Here is a 25,964-nt window from a genome sequence, read left to right as displayed (position 1 = left end):
ATAAGTAGAATATAGCTATAAAGTGATACAATTAACGCAACAGCAGTATGTACTTTAAGTAGTTGAATTTGCAACATCTAATACTTAATTTTAATTTATTTTTAACATGTAAGTAAATTAAAATAGACAATAAAAAATTTAATTTTCGGAAATATGGTGATGACAAAATGCCTCCAAGTAATTATTGAAAATGACAGAATGCTTTTGCATTGAATTTTTCTCTGTTTTAATGAACGTGGAATTCCATGAAAATTCCAATTCTGATTATGAAATAATAAGTAATGTAAAAGGTAAATTATATTTTTATTATATCATTTTTATTTATAAATAATTTGGATTATTTTTTTTTTCTTCGATATTGCCGTGTGTCGAAATTTAACACGCGTAAGATGCTCAAAACCCTTATATATTATAATTTGACACAATTTCGCTATAATAACAGCAACAACAATACACAACACCTCGTAATCATTCAACGAGCAGAATCTTATTAATTTATTAAAATTTTTTATTCTTAATTACCATTCTTAAATTTAAATTATAATTATTTTTTATTTTAAAATACTCCTTTGATTTATTTGTGCAACGACACAATTTCGGAACTTTAAATTATCCATTTATTATTATTAATTTATTTTATTTTATTTTATTTTTTTTTTTTTTTTTATTATTTATTTATGAACTATACTGACGATACGCCGGTTGTACAAGCGTTTATCAAATTATTAAGTACCATAAATATAGTAATTTATATATTTAATATTTTTTTACAGTGACAGTTACTATTCACATATTTCTGTCATTATTTATTAATTATTAATATACATTATACATGTATCGTAGAACGAATGAAAATCGCTTTAAAAGATGTTAAAATTTTTTTTTACACAGTCGTATCAATTATTAATTATTTACAAATTCTATAGCGCGTAGTTATTATTATTTATTAGTTATTAATTAATGTGGTCATTTAATCTTTCATCGATTACATGCAAAACGTATCATAATTTATTAATATATTTTTTTTTAAATGTCTCTCTTTACATTCCAAGTGCATATTTTATTATTATCATCATATTAATTAAATTTCACTCATCAAACTAATTCAATAATTGTCATTTTTTCATTTATCTAATTTTAAAGAACACAAATTTTAACAAACTAATTAAAATTTAATATACGTAACAATATTATAAGAGTTCAATCAAACATGCAGTACACAATTAATAAATCAGTATTGTGAGATACCTGGATAAAATTTCCACACGTAAATTTATTACCTTATTTATTTAATAATTCGCAATAATCTATAATGTTATAAATAAAATACGTGGTCGTTTGTGTTGTCGCTTGTGTGCGTAACGTTATTAAATATGTGCGGTAAATTAAAAAAAAAATTATTTTAAAAATAATTATTTCTGTTGAATTTAAATCAGGCACTCGTTATTACAGTATGTAGAAATATTTATGGCTGTATTTTATGGGATTATTTAAAAGTATGATTAAGTACAATTAAATTATCATTGTTTAATTAATAAATAATTTGGCATTTATTAAATAGCCAAGTCACAACAAACGAGGGAACAAAATGATCAACGTAATTATCTATAACACTCGATTAAATATAAGTACATTTATAATTACCTATCTATAAATATATATATTATCAGATTACAAGTAAATCAGTCACAACGCGGTATTCAAGTAAATCAGTTCCGCTTAACAAAGATTTTACTCGCCACTCCACAGCCCCTGATTGTTATTTATTTATTGAATTATTTTGTTTTTCATTTTTTAATGGATTTCATTATTTTTTTTTTTTTTTTTTTTTTTTTTTTTTACTATTTCAATTCGTCATTGTAAAGTCTACGGCATGTGATCTACGAACGCTACCCGTGTAAACTGTAAACTCTCTTTACAATAGTATAAAAAGACATTAGACAATATAATAATATTAATAATAATAATAATTATAATAATAGTAATTATAATAATATCATAATACAGTAAGGATAATGTCGAAAAGCGATTACGTTAAAATCGAGTGTACAATGATGATTTATATATTTTTAGTATTTTAAATCCCTATCTATTATTTTGTTTTTACTTTTCGACTGACAATTCTCTCGATGCGCAATAATTAAATTGACTTTTATACGCTGGATTAATAATTATTCTCAGCGATATATATTCACCGATAATTTGTGTGCGTTTGCTTACAATCGAAAGTACTTTGTTGGGATTGATAAAGGTCTTGATCTGGTCCGAAATAATTTAACTATATAAGATTACTTAGGCACTTGATATAATTATATCCAACTTTCTTTCGTTCTATCTCTTTCTTACTATACCTTTCTCTCTTTTTTTTTTTTAACTCTCTATAATTTTTAAATACATTCTTTTAAATTACATTCCTTATTGTAATTTTTAATTTTAGTAATAGTAATGGACAATTGTAGAAGTTAATGATGACGGATTATTACAATTGTGAAAAGACTAGTGTAAACAGTTTTTATAAATATTATTGTATATGAGTATATGCGTAATGTATGTTTACATTATCAATTATACTCTGTAGTATTTTTTAAAATTCATACACAGAAAAAAAAAAAATTTACTTGAATCAAGTAAGTAATTATGAAGAATTTTTTGTCTTGATTCAAGACAATAAAGTTCTTCAAAATTATTTTCTTGGTTCGAGAATTTTACTCATGATGATTCAAGTTAATTTTTTTTTTTTTTTTTCAGTGTAAAATTTTAGTTATTATTAGTTTGTTTTTTTAAGATCTTTAAAAAGTTTAAGTCTAAGTTGTAATTATTGGCAATGAGAGAGTAGAGTAATTTCAAACAAATGTATAGTAAATATATTCGTGATGGTTGATGTGACGTGTAACGTTCGTCAATAGAATGCAATCCTTGTCTTATTCTTGTTCTTGTTTTTCTTCATCCATCTTATCGTATATCATAATCTTTATACAATAAGTTAACAATAATAATATTATTAATTATTGTTATAACTATAATATTAATAATTTGAGAAAAAATTTTTCGTTGCCGATAATTCGAGCTGCAGCAGTCTTATAACTGGACCATTGTCGCTAAGACAAAGGTGGTTGTCCTCCACGATTGTATTGCTGTTGTTGCTGCTGCTGTTGCGGTTGTTGTTGTAATTGTAAAGTTTGTGCTTGCGGTTGTTCTAGTGACGGCATTTGTTCCCGTAATTGTTCGTACACTATTTCACGTGGTCCCTGTGGCCGTGAATTCCAGTGTTGATCCATACTCTGCTGAAGTTGAAAAGTCAATGGTTGACCGCGGCGTTCTTGTAATAAAAGCTGATGAGCGGCACGATCCATCTCTTCACTTGTCATATCAAGTGCCTCTTGCATTTCTCGGGATGTGTATCTTACAAAATCTGGATCACAGTATTTACCAAGGCCTTGTTCCGCAAGTACCTTAAATATTCAATTAATATTTTATTATTTAACAATTTAATTATATTAAATAGGATTTTATAAAATGATATTGAAATCAAAAGACATCACGATGTGACTGCCGTGACTTTTGAACTATGAATAAATAAAATTTTGCTTTATTAAATAATGACTTTTGTTAAATTGCACTGTACTTTCTTAAATATTGACATTTTTTAAAATATAAGCTCATTCCGATGTTACACTCATCAAGAGCTTTCATTTGAGTACCCACATGCATTTTCATATATTTTTCATATATACATATATATCATATATATAAATATATGAAAAATTGATGTGGGTACTCAAATGAAAGGTCTTAACGAGTGTAACATCAGAATGAGCTTATATCTTTAAAAATGTCAATAGTTCACGAGATACGATGTCAGTTCTTAATTATTGACATTTTTAAAGATATAAGCTCATCCCGATGTTACACTCATCAAGAGCTTTCATTTGAGTACCCACATGCATTTTCATATATTTTTCATATATATATATATATATATATATATATATATATATATATATATATATATATATATATATATATATATATATATATATATATATATATATATATATATATATATAAAATATATGAAAAACTAAATTATCAGATGTCTGCTGATTTCAGTATTATTTTATAAAAGTAAAAGAATAAAATTTACTTACTCGACCAACGAGACTTTCAGCACTGCCAATTACCTCGAAGTTGGGCTTACGATCAGCAGGACTACCAGGTAAACTGTGCGATAGACGTTCAGATCCAACGCCTCCGTTGCTTTCATTGCTCCATGTAACTATTTACGTTAAAAAATAAAAATATATTAGACAATGTGTAACAATGAACAATGCCTCATTTTTACTAAATTATTAGTTTTAATTAGTTTAATTTTTAATTAACATAGCTTGAAGCTTTAGCTTTACACTTGTTAATCCACGAAGTACACTTTACAGGTACTAAAAAAAAAAAAAAAAAAAAATAAAATAAAATAAAATAAAATAAAACGAATTAAAAAAATAAAACTCAACCAAACAATAAAAAAGAGGATGATAAATCAAAATGAAAAACAATCGCGTGCGGCCAAGCTCGAGTTAGTATTATTAGCGTCAAGTAAAGCTAACAGCATCATGCATCATGAATTATAAATTTATATAAATTTTTTATCTTGGACCCATAAAATAAAAAAAATTTTTTTTTTTATATAAACATTTAAAAAATTAAATTTTCTATTTTTTATTGCCAATTGGTTCTCGAATAATCATAAATATAGACTCGACATTATTCCGTCACCTCTGCCGTGGAATGAAGCCCGGTGAGTCAAACAAGACTCGCAAACTCGCCAAGGCCCGGTGAGAGCCATAGTTTGGGTGGCAAGTCTCAAACCATTGGCAATACTTTTCTTCCTGTTAACAGACAGCGCTTGACTGATCTCTTTTCCCCCTGTATTGTCATTTTCAGCAGTCTCTTTTCGTTTGGTCGAAGATGAGGTTCTCGTGAGACCTGGGTCCCCTTCTTCAGGTACATCGACACACTTAGATCTCTTCATAGACTTTTTTCTGATGGATCTTCTGGATTCACCGACTGAGTCCTCCTCAAGCGACGTGTCGTCCAAAACTGTCCAGATAAGCAAGACAAACAGCACGTTCTTTTTTTATTCAAGATAAGAGCAAAGTATCTGATATTCTATTTAAATTTATTCAACTGTAAATTGAGGTCCGAGGACGGTGTAGTATGTTTAGTGTGTTTTTTATTATTTATACTGTAAAGAAATTTTGTGATGTTTTTGGAAGACTTTGCTCATGTTCATGTTTATCATAAATCATAACTGTTTAATTAAAGTGTATTTGCTTTAATTTGATTTTTTTTTTAATTATTATTGAAGATGAGGCGTACCGTGCTGATGACTCCAGCCGATAATATCTACGCAGCATCCTCTAGATGCGTAGGCGTAATAACGAGCACCGTCGTTGGAAGAGGAGCCGAAACTTGGACTGGGACTTGGACTCGGTGAGATTGTTTGACTGGTTGTGGTGGTACTAGAGTCACCCTTGGTTTCCGTTGATGTTGCAAAACTGATGGTTGCTCCACTGCTAGGAAGATTCCTTCGCGGAGGCGGTGTCGGTGGCGTCAGCTGGTGCTCGATCCCGTCTTCGAGACTGGATACGCAGGCGGCAAAAAAAAAATAAAACGCACACGGGGACAAATACTTTAGTTATGTTAACATGTTAGGCAGTGCAGTCGGGAGTTAAGGCTTATTTAGTTACATAGTTTATTAATTAGTATAATTAATTAATTAATTAATATTAATTATTATATTATTTTTTAATCTTCTTAGCCTAGGTACCAGGTCAAGCATGCGGATGAACATGCTTCATGTTCTGAACACTTACGCGTTCGCGGAATTAACAAGCTTCTGTTAAAAAAAATTTTTTTTTTTTAATTAAATGACAATATACAGCAATCATGATTAATGATTAATAGAATCGTCCATGCGGGCATTAAGCGAGCAAGCTGTTTCAACTACTGAGCTCTCTCAACATTATCTTACCATATTCGTTACTTGGATGGAGGTAGTTACCGCTACCCGGACCACTGAAACGTATGACAGTAAAAAAGAAGCTTGGAACAACGATATAAATTACAAAAACAATAAATTCAAAGTGTAATAATAAATATAAAATATAATTAACTACTCGCGACAATGGTTTAACAAGTATAGGATTTAAAATTATTTCAATATATACTTCTGTGTATTTTCTTTTGGATTTAATGTCTTTTAATTTTTTTTTTTTTTTTTTTTAAACAAAGAAAAAATATTTGGACAAAGCATACGGCATGCACTAGGCTCAACTCGCGATTTATTTTGGTAATTACTGAAGTATTCATGTGTGTTTTATTTTATGTTTATAAATATTCATAAAAACGAGCGGTCAAATACATCGATTAACTATCAACGTGTAGATGCGTTGGAGCACCGAGAAAAATATTGACATCGATAAATATTTATTTTTAGTAATTTACTTACTCCAATACTTTGTAGGGATTCTGAAAGTTAGCCGGCTGCATTCCGGTGTTTGAGAACATTGCGAGAGGCCTCATTGGTATGTTCTCCTCAAATCCAACTATTCTTGGCTCTGGGGCAGTCTGAGTGTTGCCCGAGTCACTAATTATACTGTAATAGAAATATATGGTCATTATAATTACTTATTATTATTTATTTATTTATTTATTATTATTATTTTTTTTTTTTTTCAATGTCTCGCTTCAACTATCATAAAATTTATTTTTAGATATTTTTTATTTTATAGTTCAGACAAATCCTAAGGCAAAATTTATAGACGGGCTTTTTTGCTATCGATTGACATTTAATGCATACCTAGCGACGTTTGGCACAACCTGGTGCGACCTTGCTGTGATTTGATTGCCATCCGCTCCACCAGCTCGTTGAAGTGAGGCGTACGGCACGAAATCGATCGAATTCGTTGGGGAAATCTTTGGAGCGTTATTTGAATTTGTTTTTAATGATTTAGCGCGGAAACTGTGATGGCCTCTTCGCATACTTGACCAAACGCTGCCGAAAAGCGAGTGATTTCTCTGTGAAGAAAAATAATAAATTTATAAATTAGATTTTGTTTGATCAAGCCGTTGCGCATTTGCAAAAAATTAATTAATAATCAAATTACTCTGTGTGTTGGTTCTGGATTATCATCAAGTAATTCTTCAAGATTACCCGAGATCGCACGTTTTAATTCCGGACCCGCTTCATGTAACGTCCTCAAACCAGCTTGAAGTGTCGCAGTATTATGACAGTCCTTATCACCCTCTTTCATTTCTTGTTCTTTACGTTTTTTAAAACGACGGAAATAGTCTTGTATGAGGAAGGTCGCATAAAATTTACCTACTGTCACTTCATCATCAACTGAAATGTAATATTACATATTAATTTATTTTTTTTTTTTTTTTTTTTTTTTTTTTTTTTCATTTATATACATTAAGAGAAAAAATTTCTGTTGAAAAAAATATGTAATGTTGTAATAAGAAATTAATTTGTTAGAATTTTTCAACCATTTTATTTTTTAGCTGAAAAAATAAAAATTTTACTCCCAATAACTTTTTTCTTAAAAAAAAATTTTTCTAAATTTAGAAAAAAAAAAAAATTTTTTTTTTTTTCCAAATCAAAAAAAAAATTTTTTCAGCAAAAAACTTATAAAAAAATATTTTAATTTCTTCAGCTAATTGTTAAAATTTTAAACAAATTAATTTTTTGTCACAGCAATATTCATTTTTTCCAAAAAAAAATTTTTCTCTTAATTTCAATGTAAAAAATATCAATATTTATCAATTTATTTACCTCCAGGTGGTGGTACAACTTGATCCAATAACTTGGGATTGGTTCGTTTCCATATCTTTTTAATAACAGCTCGAAGCGAAGCATTTGCTTCGTCAATATTACCTTCTGTTTTAATTCTCAATGATGTTCTCACCACGGCAAACAATGTCGCATTAAAAAGAACCGTACCATCGCTATTCAACGGCATATTCATTGACACCAATCTCTATAGAATTCCGCAAAAAAAAATTAATTAAAGATCTTTGTCTGTTTAATAGCAAACAATATTAAATGACTTTACCTTGCAAGCGACACGATGAGGACACAGTTTTCCAAACCCAAGCGGCGGTGATATCTTCCGCAATAATTGTACTACATCGAGATGTTTAATGCGACCTTTTGCATCTGGGTCGTATTCAGACCACAGACGAATAAATTCATCTAAATGATGTGGACCCAGAATAGACCAATCTCTTGTCAAGTAATCAAAATTGTCCATAATAACAGCGACAAATAAATTGATAATCTATTTAAAAAAAAAAATATGAAATGACTTATTTTTTTTCCCGCATCCAATTTTGTTGTTGAAAAGAAAAAAAAATGAAAATAACTTACTAAAAACGAACAGAGCACATAAAACGATATAAAGTATGGAAAAGCAATATCATTGCCGCATCCATTTGAAGTACGCTCATCACTTTTCGGATCACATTTTACCTCTCCCGGACGATTTGAACAATCGAGCATTATATTTTGCCATGATTCACCTAAAAAAAAATTTATTATTATTATTATTAGTATTATTTAATTAATAAATTTAATGTGAAAATATAAAAAATACATACCAGTAGCTGATCGGAATAAAATCAATACAGCCTGAGGAAATGTTTGGAAATTATTGTTTCGATAAATCGTGGTCTCGTTGTCAAGCGCTATTTTTCCAAAGACCTGCATTCCTATCACAGCGTAGATGAAGAATAACATGACGATGAGAAGTGCGACATAAGGCAACGCTTGGAAGGATTTAATAAATGTCCATAAAAGTGTTCGTATACCCTCGCCACGACTTAGAAGTTTAACCAGTCGCATCACACGAAATAGTCGAAAGAAATTAATGGATATAATGTTTGAACCAGGCTGTAACATGTAATTTAATTGTTAATACTCAGATCTTATCAGTTAAATTGGTAACAATTAAGAAACAAGTTTTGCACGCTGTTTATCACAATCGTTTTATTATTATTTTTTGTCTCCAAGATATATTGGGGAGATTATTTTGTGGGGTGGTGGCAGGGTAGTTAGACTATTTCTACAGCGTCAGTTGATTATCCGTTTTAACAATTAGGCGTACTTTATAACACGCAATGCCTAAAACTACATTTTTTTTTTTTTTTTATTTAGATTCAAGCAAAAAAGTCCGTTGATATTCAACCAATAAATTGTCTTCTTTTTTGATTGTTTGTTTGTTTTTATTTTTAATTTGTAATAAATTTTTCGGTTGATTTATGAGTAAAATTTGTCCTCTCAGGTTTCATTTCTTTGCCAATTATGTTTTTGTTATCAAAAACTATTTTTATTCATTGCACATGGGACTTTTGAGCACGAATCCTAGATAAATGCTAATAGATGAAAGATAACTAGAGCATTCCTGCATTCACAATGTTTATATTACACAAATAAACATTTGTATGTATAACATGTAGATTAATAAAAAATTTGAATAAAAATAATAAGATTAAAACAAATAGAAAAAATGAATAAAAAAAAAAAATTATACTATGTGCATGATAGTCATATTGGGGATGATCGCACACAACACAGACATACACACTCGCATTCAACACATCATTCACGTAGACCCACGCCTACATACACTTTTAACGTTGGGGAGAGGAGAAACTCCCGCCTTGACATGCAGTCGTGCCTAGAAATAAAAACAAATATGTACCATGTACATTTATAATTAAATAAAATAATGATAGTTTACGCGTAATACCCTTAAAGGGTACAACTAAAAAAATCAATACTTTAACCCAATGAAAATATTAATTTTCTACTGTTCAAGAAATAAATAAATAACAAAATAAATACAGAAATAAATATATAAATAAATCAATACTTAATTTACACTATGCATTAAAATTAAATCAATAATATAAGAGGGTAGACTTACGTTTACTTCGGAGTATACTATGTCGATAAAACTTCCTAATACGATAATAAAATCAAAAACATTCCACGCATCACCAAAATAATTCTGTAAAATATAATAAATAAATTATTCTTTAATTAATAACATTAAGAGAAAAAATTGATTTTAAAAAGGATGGATATTTTTGTGACAAGAAATTAATTTTTGAAAATTTTATTTCTTAGCTGAAGAAATCAAAATTTTTCTCTCGGTAACTCTTTTTTGTTAAAAAAAAAATTTTTTTAATTTAAAAAAAAAAATTCGCAAGTTTTCCTTTATTTAAATCTAAATTTTTTTTTTTCCAAATCAAATAAACTTTTTTTCAACAAAAAAAAAGTTACCGTGAGAAAAATTTTAATTTTCCTGGCTAAGAAATAAAATTATTGAAAATTTTCAACAAATTAATTTCTTATTATAATATTTTATTCTTTTTTTTTTTAATTAAATTTTTTCTTTCAGTGTAGTCAATATTATTATTATTAAATAAATTACCTTAAAACGAAATGCTGCAAGCTTGAAAACAAATTCAAGTGCAAAAACGGCAGTAAATATCATATTCAAAACATCGAGGGCATGAGTATAAGGGTCTGGCTGGTTGTAAAATTTCATCGCCAACGTTATTGTATTTATAATAATCAAAGTAAAAATAGTATATTCAAAAGGTTGTGACGTAACAAACCACCAAACTTTGTATTGTATCCGGTGTTTAGGTATGTAACGTCTCACTGGTTTTGCTTTAAGAGCAAATTCGATGCAATTACGCTGTAAAGAAAAATGAAAAATATTTAATTTTCTTTTTTAGTGAAGTAATATAACAGTTATCATTATCATAATAAATAATAAAAAATAATACATACTTGATTTTTATCAAGTTCGCAATTTTTGTACTCTTGTTCACCTTCATTTTGAAATGTAACAATAACGAAACCGACGAATATGTTGACCATGAAGAATGCAATAATGATTATGTAAATAATGTAATAAGCTGCTACGATCGGTCGATAATTATGAATTGGTCCAAAGTTTTCACGATTTGAGTCAATAGATACGTACAAAAGGCTATAAATTGTCAAGTTTTAAATTAGGCCACCAGTAATTACGAGCATTTATGCGTCATTTAATTATTATTAATCATTTAGATAGTACCTTGGCCAACCCTCGAATGTTGATACGGTAAAGAGAGTCAGCATTGCTTTGGCAACATCGTCAAAGTGAAATCGATTCCTTCTCCATGCCCTTTCTTTCATAACCGGTTGATTTATATTCCCCTCATCAAATACTAAATAAGTTCCCCTAAAAAACAATAAATATTATTAGTTATATCAAAAATCTTATTTATCAAAAAAGATACTAAAGTAATTAATTACTCACTGACACTCTTCCTCAGTTATCTTTGATTCGTCATTGCACGAAAAAAATTTACCCTAAATAAAACAACAAATTGGATCAATAACTTACAAAATTATAAATAAACAGCTTGTTAACATTCTTAGACAATAGTGTCAACAAAGTTGCAAAGCGTTATAATAAAAATATTTTAAGTGCGCGCGTGCTTGTCTAATAATTTGCTTTTTATTAAATTTATAAATCGCGTGCAAACGAAATTCATTGATAAGCATTTCTAATTTTAAGTTCTTTAAATAAATAAATAAATAAATATATATATATATATATATATATATATATATATATATATATATATATATATATATATATATTTATTTTTTTTTTTTTAATTATTGAAATATAAAAAAATGCAAGTAACAGTGTGTGTTTTTTTATCGCAGTGTTATTTGTAATATAAAAAAAGTTTAAAAAAAAAATCGTGTAATTAAAATGAAAATGATTTTTTATTCGATGAGATAAAAGGGTGTCGCGAACAAACGGAGAACTTGCCCCTTTCTCTCGACGAGTCGCACTGTTGGTTTTTTATTGTCTTGGATTAACGCATGCATATCTGCGGACATTAAAGGTAATTATACATTTATAACAGTAATAAAAATGAAAATGAAGTTAGCTGACATTTCAAAATTTTTAGAAATTTTTTATTTAAAAAATTACAATTAAATAATTAAAAAAAAAAAAAAATTTCACCTGTAAAAAACTTGAAAAACTACAAGTGTAATTTTTTAGAAATTTTTTTTTTACTTATAATTTAATTAATAAAAAAAATCCAAAATTTTTAGACGTCTGCTAACTTCAGTGTCATTAATAAAATAATTTTAAAAAAATAAAAGTGTGACGGAATTTTTAATTTTAAATTAACCTAAAAAAAAATTACTACTTTCTATGCTAATGGTGTATTTTACTAAACTATTTTTGCCCTGCATTAGTTGTTTGGCATTGTATTTATTTTTCATCGTGCGTGTAGAGCGTGCATTAAAAAAAAATTAATTGCGGAAGCGTGGAAGTGTTTTTTGTCGTGCTTAAGGATTTTTTACCTTAAATAGCTGTACTCCAATAACAGCGAACATGAATTGTAGGAGATAGGTGACCAACATGATGTTACCAATTGTTTTAATGGCAACAATCACACATTTTACTACGTACTATTGACGTATCATTTGCATTATATGTTCAATTTAATGTATTGCAATTAATTAATTTTGATATTTAATTAATTAATGTATTTATTAAGTTGAGGTCAGGTGCGAGCAGGACGCGAGCGAGCACAGCGGGATCAGATTCAACGCAGGACGATACGAGGCAGAGTGAAACAAAAAAAAAGAGAGATATTAGCATTAATCCGGGAGTCCTTGGATTTTTAAATTCAAATATTATGATTATTGTTTTTTTTTTTTTTTTACTTTAAACATTAAAATTGCGAGTTAGTTGGGTAGGGCAGGTGAGGGCTGAAGGGTTTGGCCACAGGGTTGGTTCTTGTTTTTGGGTACAGGTAAAAATTCACTTCCCACTTTTTTATTCATTGGGTTTTAGAGCAGTCCGAAGGCTCATTGGTAGCGATTATTATTTATAAAATTCCTCGTATTACATATATATCCCTCTCGGCAATGCACCTGTCGGCTACGTGAAGCCAACAATTTTAAGTTTCTCTAATAATTAATTTTAATAAATATTATTTTGCCGCATCAATAGAATTTCGTTTAGCACAACAATTTTATTTTTAATAATAATTATAAATTATAATCTATAATAAATGTCGTGTTAATATAGCGACACACCACTGCAATGAATAAATTTATAGGGAAAAAAAAAAAAAAAAAAAAAAAAAAAAAAAAAAAAAGAGGTAAATAAAGTAAAATAAGCATGCTTACTCGATATTAAATAAAGGAACTATTATCACGAGTTATATTAAAGGAAAAAAAAAAAAAAAAACAGTTTACTGGGTTGCATGTCTATAAATTCACAAAAAAAAAAAATTATCAAACAAACCAGTCAATTAGGGACACAGGGTTGAGATGTACGCGACTAATTATTTAAAACATTTAACAGAAATTTAATCAAAAAAATTTCAAATATACTAATTTGTTTTTTTACAATTGTTCTATTTTAAATAAAGTAGTTTACTATTGTTTTCGGGAACCGAAAGGTGCATTGGTCAGAAAGAACATGGGTTACCTCACATTCTCTTGTATTAATAATTTAAAATTACTTCAAAAAAAAAAAAAAAAAAAAGAAATCAACAAACAAATATATAATTACAGTAACACACTTGAATCAATAAATTAATAATAAATTTCACAGTGATTTACGATTATTGTGATATTTAATTTAGTGATTATTTTTAAAAATTACTAAAGTGAGTAGTAAGAGCTAAAAATACAAGAGGTGAATATTTGAAGAGTGTAAAATATAAAATGTCAAAAAGTTAAATAAAAACTTAAAAAAAAAAAAAAAAAAAAGTAACACCTTAAAATAGTTTAAATTAAAAATACAAAGAAAAGAGAAGTTAACTAATTAATTAATTGTAAGTCTTTAATAGGGTCAAGGGGGTCACCACAAAAAATATATCAAGAAGAAAACCACTCGAATTATTAGATGAAATTGATGTTGGATCATTTTTACATCAATGATCCAATTGATCATTACAGTTTGTTTCGACGTCAGCGGCCTACCTTGAAGAGTTGTACGCCAATAACGGCAAAGACGAACTGCAAGAGGCTGGTGACAAGGACAATGTTCCCGATAGTCTTTACAGCTACGATGACGCACTGTACTACGTGCTGAGTTTTAACATTAAGATATATCATGTGATTTTCAATCTTTTATTACAGTAAATCTTTATCATTATTATTTATTACTTTACTTCACTAAATCTTTGAGACTAAAATGAACAAGTTTTTATCTATTATCTCCCACCCACCAGTACCCAACTAACCCGACTAATAAATTTTTTGATTTATTATTTATTAGTTTAAGAAGTTAGTTAAAAACTTCGTTTTATATTCTGGCCTACTAAAAATTTAATTTATAACTAAATTTATTATTAACTTATCAGTTATATTTACAGTAAATGTTCAAAAAAAAATCTAAAAATAAATGTTTCTTTTTTTTATTATTATTATCATTAATGTAACTTTCGGTAGAAACGTTTAAGAAAAAAAAAATAATTTAATAACTGATGGTTTAGAGTTAAGTGCTATTGAGAATAAGAAAGTAGAGAGATGCAGACAAAAACAAAATACCTTGAGGCCTTTGGCTCGATTGATCGCACGCAACGGCCTGAGGACACGAAGAACTCGTAGAATTTTAATAAATGATATTGCACCGGATCTATAACAATAAGATATATTAGTTTATACGTCTAGAATTTAGATAAATATTGGCTAATTCATGTTGGTATTTTTTTTTACCTCCAGGCCATCGAAATAAGAGAAACGCAGACTACCAAAAGATCTAGAAGATTAAAAGCCGAACGGCAGAACGCTCCATCGTGTAACACGAATCCGTAGGATATCATCTTCAGACATATCTCGAACGTGAATACTGATGTGAAGAAGTAGTCGAAGTAATTTAAAATCTGTTTAAATTAAATAATATTTTACAAACAGAGTTTCATTTAAGCACTGGGATAATCAATAAATAATTAATTTTACGTTGTTGCGGTCTGATTGAGCGTTGAGGGGATCTTCAGCAGCAAGCATTCCAGATGATATCAAAATACACATGAGTATGACATTACCAAACCAGCTGTGGTTGCAGAACCAATGGCAGAATATTCGAAATCTGCTTTTTTGTGAGAATAAAAAAAATGATGAACCTTCAGGTATCGGCGGCTTCTCATTAGTCATTTTGTATTCTGACATTCTACGCGGTCTCGCTGATATTTCATCTCCTCCCATTCCGCCATCTCAAATTAAAAAATAAAATAACAGCAATTAAAATAAAGCGTCCAAGCATTGCAATTTTTTTAATGATTAAAAATTAATTGTATTCAAATAAAGTACCATCCATTTCAGTATGATCATCTTCTTCTTCTTCTTCCTCACCGTGCTCAAAATTCTCATCATCTGATTCAATAGTTATCCGTATTTTTCCCCGATGATCACTGTCTTCCTCGTCTTTGGATCTGACACAATCAATCACTCATTAATCATCTTGTAAATTAAATTAAGCCATGTTTTTTCAGAACAACAAAAATAAATAAATTAATCTTTACCCCTCAGTATCTAACGCCGCTTCATAATCATCCATTGTTTCATTAGGATCATGCTCTAAGTCTGTTCCACCTCCATCTTCCTCTTCTCCACCAGTTAAATCACCACCGTCATCTGGGCCAATTAATTCATCGTGCGCTAAAGAACCACTTCGAGATTTATTTTTTTCTGCTTCTTCTTCAGCTTCTTTTTCAATGGCAGTTAACGATTCTGCGTCCGCGAGATTATCCACGGCAATGGCCAAGAAGACATTCAGAAGAATGTCTATTTTTTTCAAACAATTGTTAGGAAAAATAAAACTAACTTTTAAACTCTAAAAATCTAGATTAAAATATAATAAATTAATACGTTTTTTTTTTTTTTTTTTTAAAGGATACAATTTCCGCAAATGAATAAAATTATAAAATAAACACAAGCGAGAATTCCATGACTGGCGACCCCGCCGTACGCCAGTATACCCACATACATAACTGCATTCCAATCTTCACCGGTTAATATTTGAAATACTGTCAGTAAACTTTGCCAGAAGCTATCAAAGTTACTGCGAGGTTTGTCTTGCAAATCATCATAGTTAAATTTACCTCCAAAAACCTGGGGATTTGAAACAATCGATTAATAAATAAAATTGAATCATAATTCTACTAAATAAATTATTATATAATACCTGCATGCCTAAAAGAGCAAATATAACGATGAAAAGGAAGAGCAAAAGCAACAGGGAAGCAATTGACTGGATTGAATTTAACAAGGAAGCCACGAGATTTGATAAAGACCTCCAGTATCTAAATAAATATAATAAATTTATTAATGATATTAATTAACACAATGGTTCAAATTAATAATACTTACTTAGTTACTTTAAACACTCTTAAAAGTCTAACACAACGAAGAACTGAAACTCCCAAGGGTGGCATTACTTCTGTGCGTGTTAGAACCATTTCACTGATGGAACCCACCACGACAAAACAATCAAAACGATTGAAAAGTGAGACAAAGTAACCCTGTATTTGTATTAATATTATCATTATGATTAGTCGGCAGTATTAATAAATTTATGGAATAAATATAATCATGATTAATGATATTTATAGTTGATACATTACTTGAAATCCCAAACTATACATTTTCAGCATCATTTCCATACTGAAGAGGCCAATAAAAAACATATTTGTGACCTCTTGAAATTGATCAAGCCAGTCTGGTTGTCTGTAATGTTCAGTAGCCAATACACCGGTGTTTAAAAATACCAATACTATGATTAACCAGTAAAAGACTTGAGATTTAACAGCTTTACGGCACGCTCTTCTCATACGCCTGTTAACTCTGTAAATTAATTATAAATAATTTATTTATTAAATTAATTATTTTATTATATTATATGCAGATGTGTCTGATAATCAGATAAAAACCTATCAAAGTCTCGTCGCTTGCGTTTCCACACCGATTCCTGTTGAACCCCTTCTTCATCACCCTCCAGTCTATCGGTACTCTCCATTTCATTTTGCTGTTTCTCTGTACAAATTATTAAATCATTAATGCAATTAATTATTGTTATAAAAAATAAATTAAATAGATAAAATTTAATAATAAATTTTTTTTATTATACGTTTGCCATCCTGTGTTTGTGGCATTTCATCAGCTTCCGGTTCAATATCTTCCGCTTGAGTTATCCAATCTAAATATCCCCGAAGGTCATCCTCAATTTGCTGTTTCTCTCTCAGCTTTTGAAAATCTCCTCGTGATTTAGCCTTTTCTCTCTCTTTAGAAAATTCTCTGAATATTAAAAAAAAAAAAAAAAATAAGTTATTGGATTACAAATATATATATATATATATATATATATATATATATATATATATATATATATATATATATATATATATATAGAGTCTCTATATATATTAGAATTAGTTTATGAAATATATACTAACCCGGATAACACTCCGAGAATTAGATTCATAACAAAAAAAGCTCCGAGAATAACCATTGAGATAAAGTACAACCATTGCCATGTGCTTCCCATAGCATCTTCAATCTATAAAAATAGACAGAATAGTTTTATATGGCCTAGTTATATAATTTTTCCATATATTTAAGCTGTATAAATTAGTCACTAAAAGCAAGTATTTACGTCGTATAAAACATCAGTCCATCCTTCAAGAGTGATACACTGGAAGACAGTCAACATAGCCAGGCCAAAATTATCGAAGTTTGTAATACCGTCGTTCGGTCCTTCCCAGTATTGACGACTGCAGAAGTAATCTGGACCTAAAGTACTACACTGAAATCCACTTTCTCCACAGGGATGCGGATTTTCCATAATTTTATCTGGAAAGTAATGTGACATAGATTTAATAGAATGAAAAGGAAATAAAGGATATTATTTCTTTTGATGAACCAACAAATTTAGTAACATGATCTACATCTTCATTAATGCAGTGTTTGTTTCATATAACGTTACCTGTAATATTATTTCTACATGTTTTGTGCATTTTCCCCGAGAAAAGCTCGAGTCCGATAATAGCGTAGATTATGATAACAAAGAGTACCAGCAACGCGATGTGTAACAACGGTATCATAGCCCTCAGAATAGAATTGAGAACAACTTGAAGACTTGGAACTCCGGAAACCAGCCGAAGTGGTCGCAAGACTCGAAAAGCCCTCAAGGCTTTTACGTCAAATCCTTCTTTCATCAGGTGTTGCAATACCGTACTGATCATACTGATAATCATAATTAAAAATTTTAATAATTAATATACTTATAAAAAAAAAATTAAAAATTGTGTCGAAAAAAGAAATTTTTGATTCAACAATTTTTTTAAAATTAACAATTTAATATATATTGATTTTTCGGCAATAGCTTCACTTGAATAATATAAAAATTATTTTAATCAATTCTTCAGATAAAAAAGTACTTTGTTGGCATTTTTTAAAAATATACGTTCTTATGTCAAGAATATAAATTCCTAAAATAAATGTTTCTTTTTCTCAGTGTAGTATAATTAAAAATATTTATTTATAATGTAATTATTGCTCCATTTATTTGTGACACTTTTTTTAAAAACATTTTAAGCTTTACAAATAGTGGGTAAAAATAAAAGTTGGTTAATATAAATTTAAGAATGGATTTTTCCATAAACTTAACGTTATTTTTTAACTTTTCCGGATGCGAACATAAATTATTATAGTTTATCACTTTAGAACTATTTGTAACATTCTGTGTCATAAAAATAAACTTACCCGATGACAACAATTGTAAAATCCAAAATATTCCATCCATTACGAAGATAAGATCCTTGGTGCAATGCAAAACCGTATGCAACAATTTTCATAACACATTCAGCTGTAAAAATTACAAGAAACACATATTCCACTTTTTCCAAGAACATATTCGTTGAATTGGAATCCCCGCATGGATAAGGTGTGTAAACTGCTAACGCTACGCAATTCGCAAATATAGTTATCAAGATGAGCCATTCAAAAGGTCTATAATAAAATTAGTTAAGGTTCGACAGAAATAAAAAATTGTAAAAAGATATTTTTAAAATTAATTTAACAAATCTTTAATAATTTTGGTGACAAATGAATTATTGTAAAAAAGAAAATTGACAGGTAGAAATTTTAAAAAATTAAAAATGTAATTTTTTATAAATTATTTTTCAGAACAAATTTTTTTGTTAAATCAAATTAAAAAATGATCAAGTGATTGCTAAAACTTAAATGTTTTAAAAATAATTATAGATAATTAATAATTGAAGAATTTTGGTAACAAATAAATTATTGCAAAAAAAATTAGAAAAAAAAAATTTACATGCAAAAATTTAAAAAAATTTTAAAATGTAATTTTTTATAAACAATTTTTCGGATCAAATTTTTTTGTTAAATTAAATTAAAAAATGATCATTAAATGTTATAAAAAAATTTTGATGATAATAATTACAAATAAAAAGGATACTTCCATTCGACGACTTCGATACACAATTTCCTTAAAGGATTTCTAAGGGTTAAGCAAAATAACGCTCGAACAGGTCGATCAGGCGGTGGTTTGCCACCCCGTCGGGCGGGTCTTTTAGGCGCCGCAGGAGTTATGGAGGTACCACCAGCTCCTGGAGTAGCACCTCCAGGAGGTGCTACCGCCTTGGTGGAGCCCATAGTGTCTTGTGGCGCGGTGACACTCGCCGTACCACTCGGCTGGGTCGCCGGGTAGCTGAGCGAGGTGACACGGGCCCCGCTGTCGACGCCGGGACCCGAGGACGCGACGCCATCGCCTGTGCTCATCGGTTCCTCGTGTCAAGATCTCCAACGACCGTGGTCGTTCGGTAACCGTTGTCACGTTCTCTATTCGTATCCTCGTCGTCCTCGTGGAAACGTCTTTTCCTTCTTCCACGCTTTTTGTTCCACGTATCAACAGAACTTGGCCTGACTGACTGCTGTTGCGATCGACGCGGGATCACAGTCACGTTCCTCTGACCGCTCCTTGGCATGCTACGGCGAGATTTTCACCACTAACTTCTTTCCAGGGCTACAATGTCAATACTCTCTATTATTAAACTGTTTGTAAACATTTTTATTTTAAATAATTTTATTTTTATTTTCGTTAGATTAGAATTAAACACCCGATTTTTTTCAACAACAATTTAAAATTACAACTAAAAAATCAAAAAGAACAAAAATGACATGTAATTTAAAATACAGCCAAGTGAAGCTAAGTAAAGTAGTATAGGCGTTTCTAAAGAGAGACACGGGCAAGTAAAGCTTTACTAAACGAATCGCGTTTGCTATATTTAGTAGCTTCGAAATACTAGTGTAGCAGAGCCTCACACGACGCCTCTAGCCCGGGATTGAATCTTTGGTTTTTCATCTTATCCTCTACTCTTCTCTATCTTACGTCGTAATTTAACGTCCAAACTCTCTTTACAACGTAACGGCCTACAATAATAAGTTAAGATGATAGAGATTGTTGTGCGTTAACACGTAACACATAATACCCCGAGAGTTTTCTTCAACCTGTTGCACTCTGCTAATGAGTGACCTTGTACGAATTTTTGCTTTTAATTTACTATCTTTTTATTACTTTATTTTATTCCAATTCTATTCAATTCTATTTCACTCTTATTTTCTTCCTTGAAAAGACCATGAAAATTAAAAAAGAGTGAGGCAATCGGTGATCGACAGGTTTAATGTTGGAATGAGTCCAATCCAGTGAAATACTTTTCAGTATTATTGACGAGAATTATATGAACTTGATATACTTTTAACAATAAATTATTATTTATTATTGAGCTTTTATCTTCTCCATGTAATACATAATAGTATTTTGATTGACACAACGACCTTACTAAATACCAATACTAATAAACTATTATATAGTTATAGTTATAGTTTATACAGTGAAAAGTTCAATTATATCCGGTTGGTCGATCGCGCCCACAGGTGAATACACCCAGCAAGGTATACACTCTCTAACACCCTTATACCTTCTATCATCACATTCTATCTCCCAGTACACTCTTTATTCTCTTTACTCTCTTTACTCTCTTGTCTATGATGTGCAATTTTTTCATCACCCCTTATACCTTCGGTGTTTATTTAAAGAACTCAATAGGGGTTGAACGATTTAACCTCGTTTGAGAGTAGTCTTTTACCCTATATAATATATGTATCTATTAAAGTATGTCACGTTCCTGTTTATTTATTTTTTTATTCATTAAATCACTTTTTTATTATTACATATTTGCACTTAGAAAAGAAAAAAAAAAAAAAAAACAACTAAATTATTACTTTTTTTTTTAATTTTTCTTATCTTACGGTTATGTTTATAGATGAACCAAGTCGAAGGAGAGATGAAAAGCTCAACTAAAAATTATATAGCTATGGCTTGGATTTATTTTTACGCGTCTCCACTTGCTCGGGTCGAGTTTAAACGAGGGAGAGAGTAGTGACCTACTGGCATACGATATTTGAGAAATTATGGTAAGAGCTAAGATTTTATCTGTGACATTTTCATTTTTATTTTTTAATCACCCTAATCTTTGCTTTTTAAAATTTGTTTAATTGTCCGTTAAAAGGGTGATTAAAAAAAAAAATTATTTTCAATTTTTACATTTATTATTTATTAATTTAAATATTAATGTTAAAAATCAATTTAATAAAAATTAGTAAAAAAATTTTTTTAATCCACAATTGGAAGAAAACTAAGACTTACCGCATTCTCTGATTCGAACGTGAGGACGAACAAGGATCCCCGAGTATCAGGTAAACTGATAATAGAATCCACGCGTCATATTTACACTTGTGTCCTAGTTGAGTGTTGCATCCACCACTCACACATTCACAAGCTGATTACTCTTGTGTGTCGTCTTTACTCGACGAGGGTCGCGTGTCACACGTACCACAATATGTACGACTAGAATACGCGAGGGTGATGTACACACACACGCACACACTCCCGCTCTATCTCTTTATTGTAAATATGTATATAATATACATATATTACATTATATATGAGTGTGCATTGTAGTAACATACATGTATGACTCGACTATTCTTCATCCGTAATACTTTTCAACACAATAATTGTTGTTACTATTTATTTCCACCTTCCAGCTGCAAAAAAGATGAGGGAAAATTATTAAAGAATCGTCAATAAAATGTTACACGTGGGTTGATTATTTAGGGGCGGGGCTGACATACAAATAAAATAAAATACATGTAAAGTACAATGTTTAACATTCAATTGTTAAGTGGATCCAGTTTACTGTATACATGTATGTCTGTTCCATATAATCAATCATAGAAATAGATATTTAAACAATAATTTTAATAAACCGGATCTGTTTATTTAAACAATCGAGTTTAAGTTGTACTTGTAAAAATACATAGACACGTAGATACTAACTAAGCGTTGATTCACTTGTTCAATTAAAAATAGAACATCCGGATTCAGTCGATCGCCTCGGCTGACTACAACATTAGTGTGTGGTAATTGCCTTGCTCATCATTTTTTCTTTGTTTTTATACTGTACTTAACAATACAATTATTATTGGAACCAATAATTGGAAAACCGCATGTATAATTTTATTATTCAAGAAAAAAAATCATTATATTGAAAAACCCGATGAGTCAAGATTTAAAAAAAAAATTATGATCAAGAAATAATAATAATATAATGTAATATTTTACAATGAATTTGTGGCATGCGGGTTCATTGACTAGTGAGTCCTTTTTTTTTTTTTTTTTTTTTTTTTAATAATTTATATTATCGGAGTCGACTGAACTACTTATGGTGACTATTTTTTTTTTTTTTTTTATTATCTATGATCGCGTCAAATTCACCCCCATCACTCAGGAAAATGACCACTTGAAAAATCCCACGAGTGGTAAAATACAAAACACCCACCGATTAACACTACGTAGTTATTATATTATTCATAAGCTCGACGTTTGGGAGCTTTCCTCTTGCGTTTATTTACGTTTGAATGGCGATGGTGTAATATCAATTGATTTTATAAATTTATAAATTTATAGAATATATAATAAAAAACTTGTTCGTTATTTTTATTAAATACTTATTTAGTTTATTTTTAGTTTACCTTATTTTAAATTATAAATTTAACGCGGTAATTTTGATTTTTAATTTTTATTATTATTATTACTGAATTATTACTATAACTATTATTATCTATATATTTTTATTGTTACGTGCCACCCTCACTGTTGTCTTTCCCCTTGCGGAGCACGAACGTACACACGGGCCACTTTTTAACATCTGAACGAACGACCGAACGACACGACGATATAAGCGACGCCTGGCGTCGCGACGCCTGTCTGAACCAAGTCATCCATTTTCACTTGATTCACGGAGCTTGCGCTAAAATATCAAACAATACTGTACTTATTTTATTGCTAAATTCTACGTTTCATTAACCGCTGTGTTAAATTTTAATAGCGCCTCTGATACTTTATTTATTTATTTATTTACTTATTACTACTTTATTTCTATTAAAAGTTTACAGATCTATTGTTACAAACTATAAATAAAAGATAGATTTGTGGGAGTTACCGAGCTTACGCGCATGCGAGCTTTACAGTTTATTTTTTAACCCCTGTTTGATGAACTTTTTTATTTTTTGATATTTTATGGACTATCGGTAAGCGACGATAAATTGCCGACGATAAATTGCTATCCACGAATAATAAAATAATTTTTTTTTTAATAACCATTTGCTGGATGTTCATTTTTTCACACGGAAAATTAAATTGGGACAATTTTACTTTCTATCAAAACTTTTTTGTTTTAAATTTTATATTAATTTATTAGATAGAGTTTAATAACTTATATTAGAAAAATTCTTTTTTTATTATGCTGAGTTTTTCTTTGATATTTTTTTTAATTAAATTTAGAGGAAAATAATTTTGACTCCATTATCAATTTTTTATAGCTTTTACTATCAAATAATAAAATTTAACTAAAAAAACCTTTTTTTTAATTTCGCAAGAAATTTTATGGGAATTTAGCAGACATCTGATAATTTTTTAATAATTTATAAACAATTAATTTGCTAAAGAAAAAATGCATGTGGAAATTTTCACAAATTTTTTCTGTGCAATTTTTTAGATTTTTTTTTACATTAAATTAAAATTAATCTAAAAATTCACAAAAATTAGCTGTCTGCTGAATTCACCCTCATAAAATTTTTATAATTTTTCTAAAGAAGAGGATTGACATTGCCGTATACTTTTCTCACGATAAACAAAATATATCTGGAAAAAATAGCAATTTAATCTTTTAATTGAATAAAATAAAATGAAATTGACTTTCTCAGTTAATAAAAAATTTAGAGGTGAAAGTAATTTTTTGTTAAAGTGTTTTTGATAACTGCGACAATAAAAAAATTAATTTAATTTAATATTGTTCAATTGTAACTTATCAAATAATTTTTTTTTTCTAACTGTGAGTAAACGTGTGGTAAAAAATTAAGAGGCAATAAAAGGAAATTATTTTATCAGCTTGGAGACAATTACTCTAATTATAAGTCCGGTTAATTTATCTTTTTGTCTTTAAACTTTTTTTTATTCATTCTTAAAAATAAAAATCTCGAACATTGTATGGTATTATTGCACTTTAATTTGAATATAAATTTATGCACACAAGATAGAATCTTTTATCAAACATCATTTCGTTTGCATTGCATAAAAAAAAAAAAAAAAAGGGTATTTATAAAGAAAAATTTCTTGTATAATTGAGTTATTATTGTTATATTGACGTCACAAACCGATCGAAATAAATATTTTTTATTGCTCTGAATATAAAAATAATTAAGATAAAAATTCTGATGGTAGAAAATTTTCAAAGTATTACACGAGTTTAATTTACTCAAGATACTTAGACATGATTAGAGAAGTATTAAATTGAAAGGGGTACTTATTGATAGTTGGAAATTATTGACGATCAGAGAATACATCAAAAGCATAAATCGTCTTTTTAGCTGCAAATTCATTTTAATCCCCATTGATAGCAGCTTACAGGATTTGAACTCTATAAATGGACTTTTACATTCAATTAGTTCAAATGCTTCAAACAATATCTTAAAACAGAGCTAAAGACTCTTTTTAGATTACTAAAGTTATTTTAACATATTAAGGCTTATTATTAAATATACCTGTATTATAAATAAATTTATTCTTGAAGAAATTAAATTAGTTGTTATTTTTATAGTTTAGAATTTGTATTTTTAATTATTATATTTTCAAATATCGGCATAATTAAATAGATCTTGAATTTCCACACTTAATTATTTTTGGATATTACTATCATTAATATTTTTATTGCTCAATAACTCTTTATAACTCCATTTCTGAATTTTTTTTATTACAACAAATAACCGACAAAAAATTTTTTACTCCGAGTAATATTAATCTCAGTTATCTTTAAAATATTTAAGCCAAAAAAAAAAAAACCAATTTGGAATAAAATACCATTTAAAAAATTCTCTTCATAATTAAAAATAACATTACGATTTCAATCTTAAGCGTCTCATAAATTATCGGGATCAATTAAAGATTGACAGATATGAAAATTTTTTTAGATATTTATAACAATTAAATTATTGAAAAAAAATTTAATTAATAAGTTTGACATGTAAAAATTAATAAAAATTTTTAGAAGCATTTTTTTATTGTAGTTGATTTATTAAAAAAATTTTTAAATTAACAGCTGACTGCTAACTTTAGTATTATAAAAATTATTATTAAAAAATTAAACTTATAATTTTTCAAAATATTTATAAGTGGAATTTTTTTTTTTAATTTTCATAAAAAAAAAAAAATCCTAAAAATTTTCAA

The 25,964-nt window shown here is 28.7% G+C and overlaps 1 protein-coding gene and 1 long non-coding RNA gene across 9 annotated transcripts in view; one reads left to right on the top strand and one right to left on the bottom strand.

Annotated features, from left to right (window-relative positions):
- Positions 1–286: 286 nt before the first annotated feature.
- The window catches only part of Ca-alpha1d (Ca[2+]-channel protein alpha[[1]] subunit D), a 26,930-nt gene continuing 1,252 nt past the window's right edge, over positions 287–25,964 (bottom strand). Inside the window, exons 1-37 of one of the 7 annotated variants that reach the window (XM_074242031.1) lie at positions 23,020–23,709; positions 21,825–22,225; positions 19,575–20,141; positions 18,860–19,105; positions 18,081–18,340; positions 17,751–17,947; positions 17,551–17,654; positions 17,226–17,392; positions 17,029–17,131; positions 16,723–16,942; positions 16,469–16,620; positions 16,284–16,401; positions 15,997–16,210; positions 15,622–15,883; positions 15,410–15,531; positions 15,059–15,312; positions 14,816–14,982; positions 14,648–14,735; positions 14,078–14,185; positions 12,443–12,550; positions 11,373–11,425; positions 11,148–11,294; positions 10,859–11,060; positions 10,494–10,763; positions 9,984–10,067; positions 9,684–9,734; positions 8,656–8,947; positions 8,426–8,577; positions 8,112–8,336; positions 7,832–8,036; positions 7,164–7,399; positions 6,857–7,074; positions 6,506–6,652; positions 5,374–5,636; positions 4,771–5,094; positions 4,149–4,276; positions 287–3,452 (exon numbers count right to left, since the gene is read on the bottom strand). In XM_074242031.1, coding sequence (XP_074098132.1) covers positions 3,099–3,452; positions 4,149–4,276; positions 4,771–5,094; positions 5,374–5,636; positions 6,506–6,652; positions 6,857–7,074; positions 7,164–7,399; positions 7,832–8,036; positions 8,112–8,336; positions 8,426–8,577; positions 8,656–8,947; positions 9,684–9,734; positions 9,984–10,067; positions 10,494–10,763; positions 10,859–11,060; positions 11,148–11,294; positions 11,373–11,425; positions 12,443–12,550; positions 14,078–14,185; positions 14,648–14,735; positions 14,816–14,982; positions 15,059–15,312; positions 15,410–15,531; positions 15,622–15,883; positions 15,997–16,210; positions 16,284–16,401; positions 16,469–16,620; positions 16,723–16,942; positions 17,029–17,131; positions 17,226–17,392; positions 17,551–17,654; positions 17,751–17,947; positions 18,081–18,340; positions 18,860–19,105; positions 19,575–19,897 — 6,564 coding nt within the window. In that variant the 5' untranslated portion in view covers positions 19,898–20,141; positions 21,825–22,225; positions 23,020–23,709 and the 3' untranslated portion in view covers positions 287–3,098. Of the gene's footprint in view, positions 3,453–4,148; positions 4,277–4,770; positions 5,095–5,373; positions 5,637–6,028; positions 6,073–6,505; positions 6,653–6,856; positions 7,075–7,163; positions 7,400–7,831; positions 8,037–8,111; positions 8,337–8,425; positions 8,578–8,655; positions 8,948–9,683; positions 9,735–9,983; positions 10,068–10,493; positions 10,764–10,858; positions 11,061–11,147; positions 11,295–11,372; positions 11,426–12,442; positions 12,551–14,077; positions 14,186–14,647; positions 14,736–14,815; positions 14,983–15,058; positions 15,313–15,409; positions 15,532–15,621; positions 15,884–15,996; positions 16,211–16,283; positions 16,402–16,468; positions 16,621–16,722; positions 16,943–17,028; positions 17,132–17,225; positions 17,393–17,550; positions 17,655–17,750; positions 17,948–18,080; positions 18,341–18,859; positions 19,106–19,574; positions 20,142–21,824; positions 22,226–23,019; positions 23,710–25,964 lie in introns of those variants that run through there. The other 6 variants (XM_074242033.1, XM_074242030.1, XM_074242034.1 and 3 more) reach the window with 6 other exon arrangements.
- LOC141526901 (uncharacterized) lies at positions 11,825–16,130 on the top strand. 2 transcript variants are annotated; one of them, XR_012479098.1, is made up of 4 exons: positions 11,825–11,973; positions 14,822–14,970; positions 15,027–15,228; positions 15,992–16,130. It is a non-coding gene; the product is annotated as an uncharacterized LOC141526901 (long non-coding RNA). The 2 variants fall into 2 exon arrangements; XR_012479097.1 differs by lacking the exon at positions 15,027–15,228 and having other exon boundaries at positions 15,992–16,128.

The sequence above is a fragment of the Cotesia typhae genome, unplaced genomic scaffold, assembly GCF_013202065.1.
Source record: "Cotesia typhae breed Kobodo isofemale line unplaced genomic scaffold, CoteBio_Ctyphae contig_4, whole genome shotgun sequence".
NCBI lineage: Eukaryota > Metazoa > Arthropoda > Insecta > Hymenoptera > Braconidae > Cotesia > Cotesia typhae.
Note: the sequence above shows the minus strand (reverse complement) of the source record. Positions and strands in the feature narration are given on the sequence as shown.